At 36.7% G+C, this 17,323-nt stretch overlaps 1 protein-coding gene across 4 annotated transcripts in view; it reads right to left on the bottom strand.

Moving 5' to 3' along the window:
* Positions 1 to 15,010: 15,010 nt before the first annotated feature.
* FNDC1 (fibronectin type III domain containing 1) overlaps positions 15,011 to 17,323 on the bottom strand; it is a 77,052-nt gene continuing 74,739 nt past the window's right edge. For all 4 annotated transcript variants that reach the window (XM_039358292.1, XM_039358293.1, XM_039358296.1 and 1 more), the window contains exon 20: positions 15,011 to 15,885. In XM_039358292.1, the coding sequence (XP_039214226.1) occupies positions 15,770 to 15,885 (116 nt within the window). In that variant the 3' untranslated portion in view covers positions 15,011 to 15,769. The remainder of the gene's footprint in view (positions 15,886 to 17,323) is intronic.

Genomic DNA, 17,323 nt, shown 5'->3' with positions numbered 1-17,323 from the left:
TTATTCATTCCTTCCTTCTCTTCTTTCTGCTCTCCCCAGGACACCTCAAAACTGCCTTTACAAGAAAGAGAGTATAAGGGGATAGAGAAGAAAGAGGCATTCATTCTTCAATTGTGTCTATTCTGCTCACAAAAGACACCCTGGAACGCATTAGCTTGAGCTGGAAGAAGTATCCTGATCAACAGAAACTCTGGGCTGGAGACAGAGCTCAGAATCAGAGTAAAGAGTATGAAACTAAATGTAGTGGTTATAATATACGATTAGAAGCAGGAAAACCAGGTAATAGTCCCTCTTTGTCATGGAAGCTGACTCTGTGACTTTCGACCAGTCATACGCTTTCTGTAGAAGAGCATAACTTTGAAAAAGGAATACTAAAACCATTAAGTAAAGATCAACTTGGGACAGAAGAGGGAGTGAGAAAAAAACTCAAGATGACCCTGTCTTGAGACTTGTTTTGATATAAGAGAGGTCCAGCTCTACCAGTCTGGTAATATACCCCACAAACAATAGAAATCTATCAGTCCTTGTGGTGTCTGTCTCCTGACCTAGTAAAATATTAAAAACATTATTTCGGTAGTTATTTGGCTATTTATGTACATTTTTCAATTGTTTTAAGTGTTTTGAAAGTATGTCTTCTCTAAATTCTCTTGATTGAATGCACATTTAGCTGGGCTTCCTTATTTTCTGAAAAGATAGTGGTTTTAATTAGCAAATTAAACTGAAGATGAAGCCATAATTGCAAGACAATAACCAATTAAACTTCTCCATGGCCTTGGAGTGTGAAACAGATGATGACAAGAGACAATGTATTTCACACAAATGTATGCAAAAATACTTAAGTCTCTTCTGAACAATAAAAAGCAATACTAATAGGAAACTGGAAAGAGGCAGTTTGGTATAGTGGTTAAGGCACCAGGCTAGAAGCAGGAAACTAGATTTTCTAGTCCCACCTTAGTCATGAAGCCAGCTGGGTCACCTTTGGCCAGTGAATCCCTTGCCCTCAACCCTAGGAAGGAGAGAAGGGCAAACCACTTCCAAAAGTCTTCCCACAGGAATTAGTTTATGCAGTTGTCAGGACTTCACAGTGACTTGAAGGCACATGCATGCAGACCCACACACACAGTGGGACAGACAGACAGACAGACAGACAGACAGACATGAAAGCTGGAACAAATCCTGACAAACTCTTAAGTCAGAATGGATGCTCATAAGATTTCTGATTGACTGATGAGGTATTTGGGCTGTCAGGAAACCAGATTAGATGTCAAAGATCTGTGACTGTGTCTTAGCAATTCTGAAAATAACACACCACATACAGGGAATCACCAAATTTTGCTTCCATGACCCTTTCAATTTGTAAAATATATGGACAATCATGTAAATCTACATTGTATGCCCTCTTGATTGACCCCACTCAGAAACACATTGAAATGTCTGAGGAAAAATGGGTGTCCGGGGCAAGAAGGGAAATGGAGATCCAAAACACAACTAGAATTTATTTATTTTACTATATTTATACCTTCATGCCCCCAATCCAATTGGACCCTATGCAAGTCAACAAAGTCAAAATAAAACAGGAGGCTAAAATCCATATGTAATTATAAAAAACCAATACATCATAGATGTCATTGATTAACTGAAACAATGTCTTCTTTGACTAGTTTTGTAACACAAAAGGAAGGAATTTTCCATTCCTTCAGAATAGGAGTGGTCAACTATGGCCCCCTTACAACCTGCAGACATGAACTCCCAGAATTCCATGCTGGTTCAGGAATTCTAGGAGTTGAAGTTCACAAGTCATAAAGGGGCCAAAATTGCCCACCCCTTCTTGAGAAGGAGATCTAAATATAGATGGACATCTTCAGGATTTTACTCATAAAAATTTTAAGAATGAAACATTCTTACATAGTCATTAACTGCAAATATTTTGATTGCTGCTTATATCGAACTAGATTTATAAAAAGCCCTATGAGACAACGGTATGTGACCTATCTAAATCAAACAGAAATGGGAAAATCAACCGATGTATTTCTTCGAAGTCTTGGTATGCTTCTAAGAATGAAAATAAGAAAGCAATGACAAACACAATTGTGCACCGAAACACTGCATATTTATCTGAGTGAACAAATATATCTGCGTATGATGATGGTGTATATTTCAACACATTCATAAAAAGCTCTCGAGCAATAATCGCTAATGATTTATCCACATTTCTGCATGAAAATTTAAAGTAAAATAGGCAGTGATTGGTGATTGTTTATTAAACCTTAATATTGCTAAAAAAACAACTATAACAGGGAACTGGTTTGTCAACTTTCATTCATCCCTTTGTCCTCCTATAATTTACTGTTTTCCTCTCTTTCTTTTGAAATAAAACTGCTAACATTAAACTAAACATATATTGAAACAAACTGGGCTTCTCAGAAAGTCAGAGCTTAACAGCCACAACTGGGACCAGCAACTCTGTTGCTATGCAACATATTCATTAAGCAAGACGTCATAAGATGTGAGTTGCAATTTTACTGCTGGCTTTTCCATTGACTCTGCTTGTTGGAATCCAGCCTCGAAGCCGGCAAATGGTGATCAGGTGATCATGAGTTTCTCTGATGGTCATAAACACCCACCGGTTGCAATTGAGTGAATCTAGATCACATGACTGCAAGGATGCTGCAAAGTTTATAAATGCAAAGACTAGTCATAAAGTTATTATTTTATCACAATTATAACTTCAAACAGTCGCTAAACACAGCAGTTTTTAAGTGAGGTCTACCTATAGCTTATAGGTTCCCTTTTTTGAAATAAGCTCAAGGATTTAAGGATTTTTCCATTGCAGAGGGCATTTACTTTTGGGCTTCCCAAAAAGATTTCCCTAAAAAGTCTTCTTATTCAGGTAAGTACCTAAGAGCTGAACCAGAACATCTGTAGAATTTTCAGAAACACTGTCATGAATAACTATGGGACACAAATGGAGAATTGCAATATGATAGTTGCCTGCTTTATAAATTTAAATTTCTGGTGGTTTTATTAAAATAGTTCAGAAGAGGAAGAAGAAAAGCAGTTCTCTTATATTCTATGATATAAAAAGACCAAAGAAAACAGATATGCATTATAAAATTGATGCTAGATGCTAACTGAACAGACCTACTCAATGATCCAGGGAGGTTTGAGACATTTCCGGTTTTATAAATAACATGAATATAAATAAGCAGGAATTAAAAATGATGACATAATAAAATAAGGCACTGAACACCTCAATCAACTGAAAAAGAGTGATAGATTATACAAATACAGACACACACATGAAACTTAGCAGGTCTTGAGATTTAGGCTATTTGATCCTATCTCAGCCTTCACAGATCAGAGATGAGTCTCTCCTGAATAAAGATTGGCCTTCACAGATGTAAAGACAATGCAGCTGGTTAAATCTCAAATGGTTCTTTTTAAAGAGTTTAGGCCAGGGGTAGGCCACCTTGACTCGTTTATGACTCGTGGACTTCAACTCCCAGAATTCCTGAGCCAGCTCTGGAATTCTGGGAGTTGAAGACCATGAGTCATAAAAGAGCCAAGGTTGCCTACCCCTGGTTTAGGCAACTGCTTTGAGTCAGAATTAATTGCTTCATATTGACATCTCCCTGTAACTCTGTTGAATATAATTTAAAAAAAAAGAAAAGAAAGAAAACAGACTGTTTTAAGACTTTGAATCAAATTTAAAGAGATTTTAGTGGTTTCTCCAACTGAATTGGAGCAGATTGCTTTGAATACAGTGGTAACCCAGATGCGGCTTGTTATATAAACTGGCTTTGCAATATTCAGAGCAGGCAACTCCTAGTATGGTGGAAATAGTTTTGTGAATTGTTCTACCAAAAGATTTAGATCACAGCTGGAATTACTAACAAAACATTCCCTCCTCTTGGGGGCCACATCCTCTCAAGGTGCCCATCACTGGGCACTGAGTGATCCAGCATGATCTATCACAAATATGCTGACAGCTGCTGCACTAGATATTTATACTTCCTTCAATACATATATATATGTATTTTTGGGATGGAACCTTGTAGGGTAGGCAAGGCAGGTTGTATGATATGTGTGAGTTCCGGCACCTTTTTTTTTTTTTAAGAAAAAAAGCACTGTATATATTGTTCCCCTGAATATGAAAACCTTTTTATGCTTGCTGCTATAATGGGAATAAGGCCAAGAATGGTTCAATTTCTGCTCAGTTCTATTCGGTATTGTTCTTTGGGGATTTCTGCTACAGATAACAGAAATAATTTCTTCTGACTATTGGGCTGGTAGTTATTTAGGAAGGAGCAATACACTGTGGATTCTGATAAAGTTTCTACGAAGACGGAGACTGGAACACAAAACTATCCCTAGTATGAGAACAAAAGTGTATGCCAGTAATAACAGTTCTAACTTTACTTATGAATATTTGCACATTTATAGTGGAGCAATACAGACTCCAAAAATGATTCAGATGAAGTGTTTTAGACTTCACAAGTACATGTATGCAAGTCGCTGCTAATCATTCAAGCATCACAACTTTGTTTTGAAAGTGTAAGCCTGAAAAAATATGAAATAAGTCAAATGGCACATTATAAAAATATAAATAAATAATAAAGAAGCACTATTTCATTAATTCAGTTCAGCGCTTCATTTCAATCACTTCTGAAACATGACCAAGCTTAATGTGTAGCATTACCAATCAAAGGAATCAGTGTGTTTTTACTGCATATGGGGCAGAACCTGGAAGAGGGAATTATGATTGTTATTTTAATAAACTAAGTCCCCTAACTCTTGCAGCCTAATTGATATCAAATTGTGTCCATAATTACACGACTTATTTACAGAATCAAAGCAGAGTAATATTCTTTCCAGCCTTTTCTTGACCATGAAAAAGTCCCCCAGCTGGCTTTGTGTCTAAAGTGGAACTAGAACTCATGATCTCGATTCTAGTCTGATGCCTTAATCACTACACCAAACGGCTCTGTAATGTTGCATGGATACAATTTATTCTACAGACAAAAGAATAGGTAGGTAGGTAGGTAGGTAGGTAGGTAGGTAGGTAGGTAGGTAGGTAGGAAGGAAGGAAGGAAGGAAGGAAGGAAGGAAAAGGAGATATTAATAGCTATTAATACAGTTATCCAAATAAGCCTAGAAGTAAAAGATTAAGAAAAAAAGACAAACTGCATTGATGGGAAATCCTAAAGCCAAGGCATTCAACCTGTTTCAGGAACACTTTCAGGGCTAATTTGTTACTTAAACAGTAATCATTGTTTTCAGGATTTCTTGCACCAAAGTTTTTCCAGATAGACAAAAAATGAAGCATACAAGGACACAGTAAAGCCTGCTAGATTAACTGCTTCATCTTTACTTGACTGAATGGAACACTGCTGAGGAAGAGAAGGTAGTTTATTTTTACTTCTTTTTTGCTGCTGAGATGCTGAAAACATTTCCAAATTACTCTAACCTAGTAAGTAGACATTTCCTAATGAGCCCAAACTATGTCTGGTACCTTAGTTACTTAAATGTATCTAATTCTTCTGAGCTTGATGCCCTTTTGCCTTGCAGTGTTGAAAGGGCTTCTGCATCCCAATGATACTCTGAGCATCCCAGAAGAGTTACTGTAGAGGGGCTGGTCTTAGGTAAGTGGTCAGTCTAAGTCAGGGGTCTTCAAATGTGGCCGCTTTAAGACTTGTGGACTTCAATTCCCAGTATTGAACTTCGATTCCCAGAACTTCTGGGAGTTGAAGTCCACAAGTCTTAAAGCGGCCAAGTTTGGAGACCCCTGGACTAAGTTATATCTGTTGGAGGAAAAAATGGCAACCCTTTGCCATGAATCAGGATAAGGTCAATTTAATACAGGAAGGTGATCCCCTAGGTCAGAAAGTATCTAATGAACTATTGGAGAAGAGCAGAGGATATGTGCAAATAGCACTGGTGCTTCTAATATGGCAGAAAGGACATCCAGTTGCTGACGCTGCCAGAGGCAAAAAGAACATCTGATGTTATAAAAATTATGTATACCACTGGTATGTGCAATGTTAGAACAATAAATCAAGGCAAACTTAGTACTGGCAAAGCAGAAATGTCAAGATTGAATATTGACATTCCGGGAACCAGTGAACTGAAATGGACTGGAATGGGTCACTTCACTTCAGAGAATCACCAGATGTTGTGTAACATGAGCTTGCAAGAACTCGGAAGCAGTGACTGACCAACATTCCTGGCAAAATAACACCCATCCAAACATGGAAGCAACTGAATAAGTTAGCGAGAATAAAGTCCTTATGATTGCAGCTTCTTCTGATCAGTTAATTATAACTATAAAACTTGCAGATAAACCAGAAAGCATCTACTGCTACAAAGCTAGGACATTGCACCAGGATATCAAATCTTGGCAAACTTGTAAGCCACCAGCAGTTCCTGTATTGAGATAACACACATTTATCACACTGCCATCAGATTACAAAGATTGAAAAGAATATCTGAAAAATTATGGGCTTATCAGGAAAGCTCTTCATTTTGACATGTGTTGTTCATTTAGAGACATTATCAGAAATGTTCATATGCTGCCAAGGCAGGGTCCACATTTTACTCCATAAAAGCCCAAATTGGTGCCCAAATAAATTTTATAAAGTTAGGTCTTAATACATTTATTTGGTATAAAGCTGCATGCTTTGGTTGGCAGATATGAAATGCTTTCACTCCCAAGGAATCATATCATTGTCAAAAGAATTGACACATTGAATTATGGGTCTAGTCATGGCTCAAAAATGGAGAAAGTTTGTCAGAGGTCAGAGGAAAGAGTAGATATTGCCCACAAATTCTGTTTAGAAAAGGTTTTGCACAATGGATGTTATATAAAATTTCATGTGAAATTTTGCACATATCAAAATAAAAAATGACCATGTTATTTTTGAAGAACAAACTGCTACATTTGTCATCCCTGCATTCATTTCCTTCATGTTATTAACACTTAAATAAAGCTGTAAAGACAAATTGTACTCTATTACAAAGCTTCTTTTTTTTAAAAAAAGACAGACTTAGTATGGATCAATTTACATTTGGATTTACAGATAACAGGCAATAATGTAGAGACAGTACACTTTAAACTCGGCACCTAATCAAGTAGATGTAACCTTTCAAATGACCTTTTAGTCATGTGTGCCTACAGCAGGAAATAAAAGCAGCTGATTTGTGAAAGTCAAATAATTTATTATGGAAACCCTGCTGACCTCCCTTGAATAATGAACATGCTTACAGAGTGGTAAGTCCCACCAACTTCAGCTGTTTCTACTAACTGCAATTTCTTCATTTTCCCACTAGTCAAGCTGCTCAGTTGCTTCTTGCAATCAACATCATTCAGATACATAGATTTGTAAAAGCATGTTCTGTAAATTATCTATTCATGTGTATTCTGCTTTTCTATCCAAGCCAGTGGTTAAGAACACAATAAAAACAAACAGAGAAATATATTTAAAAATGTTTTAAATGCAATTCAAAGTATAACCAGACAAAAGGATGAAAAGGTAAAATTTGTACATGAACAGAAAAATTATAAGTGCTCTAACTGTTCTAAAAGAAGCTAAACTTAAATATTTCCAGAAAATTTAACGTAAAAATGGTGTTGCCAAATTGCTGGTTATGTGTGGATTCTTGATACATGTTATTTGATCTGTATTAGTTGTTTTTAGGTTGAACTCAAGATTCCAGCTGGCTTGGAACTACATTTTTGAAGGACTAATTTCTAATTTGTGTTCTAGCCTGGTCTTTCTCCTTAGTTTACTGTCAATTGGGCCTTTTTGGCCCTACCAGCTGCTACAATCTCTTGCAAAGGAAGCCCAACTTGCCACAAAAATATACCTTCAGGTTCCAAGTGGAATTTGGCCCTTTCACAGACACTTGGAAGTGGCTGAAAGTTCTATTAGACATGTAGTCATGTTTTTCTTGGTTTAATTGCCATTTCTTATTTATCTTTTTCCACTGTTGCAGTGGTTTGTTTTGGCTAATTAACTGGATTTTTTTTTATCTATAAAGATAATAGATTGGTTACCACAGGCAGTAGCTGGCGGCTTAGCGGTAGCATTGGCAACACTATCTGACCTAAATTCCTGGAATTATTGGTGCTCCATTTTCATTCTACTGGATTGGAGACATTGCATTCTGTGAAATTTAAAACAGCTCCAAGTAATCCTACTTCCCAGCCCCAACTCATGTGACAATCCTGTATTTGTTAATGTAATTATTACGTTAGACATTAGGAATTCTAGATTTTTTTTCCTCCTCTAGTCTAAGTATGCTCTAATTAGGTCACAAACAGAGGTACTACAGTAGGTAGTGGACATCATATGGACATCATATTCAAATGTTTAATATTTATTTCTGGTTTATCAGCTAATAAGAATAGACCTCCAAGGGGATTGTAGTAAACACTCCAATAAAAAAAGATAGAATATCCAGCTTCAAAAGTTTCTTGGACACAGGTAGAATATGTATTTTGAAAATAGTCCTTCAGTTGTTTGTAATCTCAGATTACATATCAGAGCATTTCGAAGCGGAAAGAACAGCTCTGTGCAACAAATTTTCTCTCTTTTTTTGTCAATTTTTTGCCAATTTTTTTTTTGCCAGCTGAACAACTTCATGATTTAAGGTAATATTCAATAGAAAAGAAATACAGTTCAATGAAGGTATAAGAAACAAAAAGGAGAAGAGATGGAAAAGCAAGAAAAAGACAACTAAACTGCACAGCCAATAGGAGCATAAACATAATCAAGAACAGATTGTTGGTGTTAATTCAGAATAAAGTAAAGACAAGCAGTCCTAATTTTAAAAACATATTGACAGTACTCTACTTTTCTTGTAGAGATAGTAAGACTCTTTTTTCCTTTCTTTTTTCCACATTTCAATATTAATTATGTTTTTTTAAAGAAATCTGCCATTCTGTTAAGATTTTAACTAGGCTTTAGATGACCTTTCCCATAGTTCCCTCATAAAATCTGCCCCAAAACAATTGGTTTATTATACACTATATTGCCCTGCTTATGATGCTAATACATTTTGAAAATTTTGAGTGAAACTTGTGAGCTCAAGATCCACCAAAGATTTGGGAAGACCAGTAACAGAAAACTTTCTGATGCTTACATGTAAGCAAGTGAAACTTATTTATGGGGGATGAGGATTAGCATTAATGGATCTATTCAGTGCTTTTTTTTGTCATAGAACGCACCGGAACAGAGTTCCAGCACCTTTTTTCAACGGATTTTCAAAGTTTTAAAAGTAACTTTTGAAAATTTGATGTTTGGTCCATGTGGACTTGAATCACCCTGTTGAGCATAGCAGATTGGCGGCAAAATCATTAAAACGGTGCATGCAGGCTGCTTGTGTGTCGAGTCCGATGCATGCGTACATCATCCGCGCTGATTGTGATGCCGCTGCTCGGCTTGTGGCACTGCTCAGCTTGTGATTGGTTGTATGGTCACGCGCTGAGTGCTTACTGCGGGCAGCAACCGTTATGTTTGTTACACAACTGACATGTGGGTGTGTGTATAGTGATTGACTATGTGCAAAAGGTAAATAATTTCTTATTTTAAAAAATTTTGGTGAATTGAAAATCTTTAAAAAAATTTAGTGTAAAAGTGTGACCCCAAATTTAAAAATGAAAAAAAATTACTAATTACTTCTCAACCACTGGTCCTGCTAAGCTGAATATATCATTTTTTAAAATAAAAGATTAATAAGATGTGAGTTCCGGCACCTTTTTTCTTACAAAAAAAGCACTGGATCTATTAGAGGGGTCGGCAAAACTGAAACAATTTCAATATGGTTCCAGAAGGCAACATTTTCAATTGGTACATAGAAGCAAAATTTTATTTCTCCTAAGTATAATCCAAGGCAAGCAATAATCAAAGACTGGAACAGCAAAAAAAAAAAAAAGTCAACATAAAACATAGCCATAGATAAATGCAATAAGAAGCAAGTCTGCAAAAAGTTTCTTAGGCTGAGATCATTTTGAATATTGAAAGTTATACATCTCTGAGTTTGATCAAGTACACCTGAATATATTTCTGAATTATAAACTCTTCCAGATGACTAACTCTTTCCATCTTCCAACTCTGCTGAATCAAAATTAAAAAACACCTGGGGCTGAGCTGAATTGTTTTAACTATTTTTAGATTTGTTTGGAAAACTGGACCTTACACGCACATAGGCATGTTAATATTTTTGTGCGACTAGAGCTTGTGGAGAACCCCCAATCAATGCTTACCATTCAAGCCAGCTTTCTGCTCTTGCTAAGCACAGAGCAAAACCAGCCCATCAGTTGCTAGCTAGACCTTTTCTGACTATTTAATCTTACTCAGGTCCAGAACTATACATCTCTTCAGGCTTTGTTTTCAAAACAAAGTAGTATATGTTCCCGTGCATCCAGGGTTATCAGACATCTGGCAAAAGAAAGACATATCCTCATCTTCTCTGACAGGCATAGCCTTGAAAGCAAATCTTATCTAAATTGTTGAGCATTTAACAAGCTTATATTTTCCTGAGCCACTTTTGTCTGGTGGAGCACTCCCAGAATAAGAGGTCTGTTCTGTGACCTTAATTAGTTGATTAGTAACCTCCTCCTAGCTTGGACTGCTGCCTGAAATGTAATCAGCTAGGTGCTGAAGGCTTTTGCCTCCTAACTGGCCTTAATATATTCTTCTCAAGATGTACCCTATTCCCCATTATGTTCCTGCCTACTCACTTGTAATCCTTTCCTGTGAAAATAAACACAAATATTAAACAGGCAGCTTCTTCTCCTTTCCCCCATTTGTTCTTCTTTCCAATTGCCAGTCTCCTCTTTTACCTGTTCAGAAATATGGTAACTCTACGTGTACCTTTAATTTTCCCATGGCAAATTTCTGATGCCTTCTGGTTTCTCATGCTGTCCCACTGGGCTAGCAATTCCATACCTGGATTCCCTTAGCTAGGCCAGAATGCAGCTCTAATGCAGGGGTGTCCAACCTTGGCAACTTTAAGACTTGGCAACTTTCAACTCCCAGAATCCCCATGGGTGCTGGGGAATTCTGGGAGTTAAAGTCAACGGGTCTTAAAGTTGTCAAGGTTGGACACCGCTGCTCTAGCATGATCCATGAAGTGTGGCAAACCAAGAATATTCTCCAACAAGAGCAGAAATTGCTATTTCTGAAGCAGCATTTCTACATAGATTCAGCACCAGTAGCCCTCAGGAATATCAGAATGTATTTATTTTATTTATTTCTATGCCGCTCATCTCCCCTACATGGGCTGTTCATCCCACCCAACTAACTGACTGCATATACAACTGGAAGATCTCCCAGAGGACATTTATCCTTCATAGTATCAGATGTAGAATATAGATTACTGTAGGACCAAATATTTGCAAGTTATTTTATTTTAGAGCTTATGGACATAATACCGGCACTTCAAACAAACAAAGGAAAATGGTGACTTGTACTGCTGAGTCTGTTTCCAAAAAATCTCTTATCTATGAAAATAGAGCGATCAGCTTAAATGGCAGGCTTCACATGGTCTCTTTAGAAAGATGTGATGAGAGGAAAAGAAAGAAATATTGCTGAATATGGTTGCAAAGAGGCCTGAAAACAGTCAGAACGACAGTTGAACTCAAGGGAAATTGGTATTTCCATTAATAATATATCAATTGTGGCAAATGAAAGGCTACTGTCAAAGCAAAAGAAAATGGAATTTTTGTAATAAGTCATTTTATTACAGAGTGCATTGGGATGTTTGGTAGTAGAGATAAATTACCTGCTGTCTTCATATATTGAATGTGTTGAAATCCGCAGTATAAAATATAGGAAGGTAGCAGGAAATAGCTTGACTAAAAAAATGGTGAATATTCCAGAAGTGTTCTTTTTTTCCAAGACGCTGCTAGAAAAGGTGGAAAAAATAAAAATAAGTTGTAATAGAGAAGGATCTCCTATATTTGTGCTGCTTATTAACTCCCACAATTTACATACTGTTACCATACTTTCACCCGGGAATCCTACCCTTCTGTTTTGCACTGCATTCCAAAAGCAGCAGATGGCAGAAAATCAAGTTCCGTCTATGTTGGGAAAACATTATTGAATGGAAAGTGTTTGGTGGTTTTTTTAAACAGGATGGATCCCTTAAGCCAGTCTCTCTTGGAAGTATAGCCAACTTGCTTGATTATTTGGGAAGACTGTAGGGTCTTAGCAACTCAGGGATGTTTTACAGTTATTGTTCTCGGATGGAGGCTGCCAGAAAGCACTTAACTATGAGTGTTTCACGTGCTGGAGACATAAACCAGTGTTTTTCAAATTTGGCAACTTTAAGATATGTGGACTTCAACTCCCAGAATTCCTCAGTTCCTCCATGACTTAAACTTTCTAGTGATTTTCAAGAAAAAGCTCATATGGTCCTATTTGGGACAGTTCATGAACTTTTGGATTATAGTAGTGACTTGTTATGCACCATTTATGTTCCAAAAAAAGAATTCCAGGTTTAAACAGGAGGTCAATGAAATCTGCTTTGAAGGAGGAGGTTTCCTACATTAGCAAATCTTGTACAGAGTTTCCGACTACAAGTTACTATGGCATCATTCAATATATCATTATACACTCTTCCCTGCTGTCCTCAGGACCACCCATGAAAACAGATCTGGCAACCACATTGAGAAGTAGTGCCTCAAACACTTATCAGTATCCTCTGTTTAGGATTTGTCTGCCATTACATTTACACAATGTCCCAGAGAGCTAAGTTTAGGTTAATCCTATGGATCAGTAATAAGGACTTATCAGTGATGTCAAGGCTCTGTAAGACTTGAATTGCTCTATCAAAGTATTGCATATTGGTGCCAGGCCTAATGTTTGCATCTACAAACCCTCAATTAACTTTTTCTAGAAAAATATTGCATTGGTACAGGAAACACTCTCTGGAATATGCAATTCTGGTTTTAATGGAGATAAATGAAAAGTAAAATCCAATATGCAAAGTATGGACATAAATCAAAAATAATGATAATCAATCATTGCCTTCCAGTGTTTTCACAGTAGCCATATTTGCCCATTGGCAATATCAAATGGGGCTCATAAACATGGAAGCCCACAAACTTTGTCACATTTTGGAAATTGGTTATTTACATCCAGCTCTGTGGATGCTTCCAATTCTTTATTGTTTATTGCTGGAAGAATCTGCTAGTTTGGTTTGAAATCAAGCGTTCTTCATGATTTTTTTTTTCAGTTGCTTTATTTCCCAAAACATTTGGTCTTTAATGGAGAGATACTACTCAATAAAGTGGCATCAGAAAGTGTTATTTACTATAAAAAAGTATACTGACTTTAGCTATTTCCAATTGATTACTTGTAATATTATGTAGTGTCAACCAATCAATGCTAAAGAGATGTAAAGTTTGTCCTCATTACTGTAATTTTGGCATGATGTTGAATGGCTATAATTGACCAACACTGATACAATTGTGCAATACAAGAAAATTATACTTTCTATTTAGAATTTCCATGTTAAATAGAGAGGAAGTATAGGGAAGGAAGACATTTTCATCCAGCTAGGTTGGAGGATCTCTGTCTAAATAAGCAAGCCATCATCAGCCTACTAAAAAAAGATGCATAATAAATTGGAAAGCGAAATTAACATTTAAATACCAGTTTAGTATCTATCCAGCTGTATCTGCATCCTGTACTTTTTAAACACATATGAGAATTCTGTGTGTTCACAAGGTTCATCTGAGAAGAGGCTACATCATTATTTTTAACAATTTGGTTATACAGGAAGGATGTGACATAAACAGCTTGATTCCACATGTGCACTGGAGAACTGCAAAGTATCTCAAATATCTCTTCTTAAAGAACAAGTAATGTATTGCCATATTAATGGGATTAGGATGTTAGCAACATAAATTAAAATGTGAAAGTCCTGCATACTATATGGTTATATGCTAAATCAGGAGTGGGCAATTAATTTTCCCAAGAGGTCACATGAGCAACTGTTGTGGAGGGTCGCCCTGCCTCTGCCCTGCTTCCTGCCAATGATGATGCCATTTTGCTCCATCTTGCTGATGCCCCCATTCCCCCCTCTGCTGATACCACTGATGCCACAAGCACGACAGGGACAGCCAAAAGGCCAGATATGGTCCATGGGCAGTAAAATGTCAAGGTCTGTGCTAAATAGTTGATGAGAGGCTTTGCTTCTGAAAAAAAAAAAAAAAGAGATACTCAAAATCTGAGTGACTCAAGCTACGGTTGGAGCGCTTGCATTTTTTTCTTCTTTTGAAGCATGTGACTTCCAAGCAATATTGTGAACTGTTTTGAAACTCTCATCTCTTCAAAAGTAACTTGATATTGTTTTTCATGAAAAATAAGTCTCAAATCCACCAGGTTGGTGGAATTAATTCTCAGAGTTTGATTTTTAGGTTAAATAAATGTCTGTTTGAAAAAGACTAAAAAGTTTTCAGCAACTGAAGGCTTGATGTTCGATCTAAATTTTCAAATTTAAGCACATGTGCAGCCAGGGGACAGAGTATACTACTTGTGATATTAAATACTATATTGCATTTAACATGTACTTTAAAAATCACCACCATGGAAAGGAGGGTATATCTGAGGCCATGTGGGCAAGGGAAGAGAGAGGTAGAATTAATTTTTTAACCCTTCTCACATGATTTTGTGTAGCCTTCTTTTGGTGCAAATGTACATAATACGGCAAATTAAGCATACTTCACTGAAATCAAACTCTCTTTCTATTCCACTTAAATAACTTTGTGATTTAGACTTTAAAGAGCATCTAAAGTACCTTTAATGTACACTTGGTTAAATTTATACTGAAGTTGGAATCTTAGCCACATTAGAATATGGACCAAATAATCCACTGTTGCTGAAACATGCCATACTCAATAGTTTGATGATGAAATTTCCCATTTTTTTCTTGTTGTTTTTCTATGTTTTCTATTTCATTATAATTCAACACCATCTACAAGAATAAAAGCCTGAGTCATGTATGATTAATGTATTGTGCATAGTATATTTTTCACAGAATATTTTCAGAAGACTTGTTATGAATAGCACCTTTTACATAAACATTAACCCATAAACGTATTTATCTAAATTCTTTTCTTTACAAAATCTCAGTTTAAAAAGTATTTCTGCAACTATAGTGTACTGGTTGTTCATTGTTTGTGTTAGCTGAATTTACAGAGTGACCTGGTATTTTGTTCAGCCATGTGCAAACCCCCAGAAGAAGTTGTGAGCAACACTTCCATTTGGTTTTCAGGGGCGTTTTGTAACATAGTGCAGCTGTAAGCTAACATTTTGAAGCTCACAATCCAAAGTGGATAACAACAAAGAATTCTATTAATAGCAGTGGAAAGTGGTTAACATTCCATAATGCAAGCACAGCATGCTTAAGTCATCTTCTTGCAAGATATATCACAATTCCATTTTTTCTGTGTGGTTAATCAAATATATTAGGCTTCACTGAGCATAGATAACTGCTCATTTCAGTTACGTTCCCAGGCCTATTAGAACCAAGGAGAAAAAGGCAGGACAACCCCAAATTCATCCTATATATGTCCTGAAGCAAAATAACCAAGCAGCACCATTGATTTAGGATAAGGACATCATTGAGTTCCAGTGAGCTTCTCTTGTTTCTTCTTTGAGAGATTTTTGTTTTCTTTCATTCCCAGATGCAGTTGCTCCAAGTCCTTCAATGGTAGTTATTCAAAAGTTGTGGTTACGATCTGCAGAGGACCGTAGCACAGCTACCACTTCCCTGGAATTGTTACACCACACTCATACCAGCCCACATAGTAATAGGGTGTCATATACCCAATGCGTCCAAATGATACAGGCTCTTGTCGATACTGGCGATAATAACCTGAAGGAACCAAAATATTGAAGTTACTACCTTAACATTGAGGGATGTAACTACTTTATTAATTTTACTTAATAATTTTAATTTTAGTTCAATAATTAGTTAATTACTGTAAAGAAAATGGAGATGGAGGAAAAGAAGTGAGATACACTTGGCTAACTGAGCATTCCTCAGAAAAACCCAATTTTCTCCTTGTGTTATTTCTTATGGCATAAAACTTATCCTGTTCTAGAAGCAGCTTAAATACTGTTCTTACTGTACTGCTGAATACAGAAGGTTTGAAGTAGAAGGGAAGTAAAGTTTCTTGGCCTGTAATTCTTGTGAACTTTCTTATTGGGGTGTATCACCAGCTCTTATTCCTCTTCATCTTTTTTGCTGCGTAGCCTCTGTTAACAATAATCACTTGATATTTGGTTACTTCTCTTTCTACATTACAGATTTTTCCAGTTTTGCTGTTGACTGAAGGCCCCTTTCTGAAACAAATGGTAGTGGTGTGGGGCCAGCCTAATTTCTTTCTGACACATAGAAGTTCTTTCACTCATTAATTCATTGTTTGGGCTTTCTTTCTTGGCTACTGCAAGAAGTGGTGCCTTGTACTTCAAATCTGAAAGAAAGTTGTTGAATCCAGATAGATCTTTACATTTATACCCTACCAATCTTCCACACAGATCTCCTTCTATAACTGTAGATCAGTTGGAAAACTACCAGCCAGACAAAAGGGAAGGATCAAGCAGGGAATTAGTCTTGAGTCATTGCGCATCCACAAAAGTCCTAAGTTCTCCTAAGTTCCATGGCACCTTATCTGTTTGTTCCCAAGAGAAGGCAAGTAGTCTGAGCAGATTTTTGTATTATAACTAGAATACAATAAAGTAGCCAACCTTCACATGTAGCTCTGATTGTTTGTGCCTGACAAGATAAGGGCCATAGAAATATGTTGCATAACCGCATTTCCATTCTAAAAATTGCTTGAGTGCATTGAGTGGCTATATTCCAAGGCACTGTCTGGGTTATTGTGAGAATTAGAACAACCCAAAGTAATATATGCCGATTTGAAGAGACAGAAACATTGTGTATCACATAATACAAGCTTGCCATTTCACATGTTAGTGGGACTTATTCCAAACTAATAGGCAGAGAAAGCTGTGCCCTGTTCTGATGTACCATTAATACCAATAATGCTTTCATGTCCTTTGTATTAAAGTAGGAGTGGCTCTTGCCAGGTAAATAAAATTACACTAGTGTTTTAGCAGATCATAGCATTAAGAGCCTTGATGGTGCAGTGGTTAGAATCTAGTATTGCAGGCTAATTCTGCCAATTGCTAGCTGCCAGCAATTCAGCAGTTTGATTCTCACCAGCTCAAGGATGACTCAATCTCTCATCCTTCTGAGATTGGTAAAATGAGAACCCAGATTGTTGGGGACAATATACTGACTCTGTAAA

This window comes from Crotalus tigris, unplaced genomic scaffold, assembly GCF_016545835.1.
Source record: "Crotalus tigris isolate CLP2741 ecotype Arizona unplaced genomic scaffold, ASM1654583v1 scf7180000019007.31208882:3723066, whole genome shotgun sequence".
NCBI lineage: Eukaryota > Metazoa > Chordata > Lepidosauria > Squamata > Viperidae > Crotalus > Crotalus tigris.
This window is presented reverse-complemented; position numbering and strand designations above follow the sequence as displayed.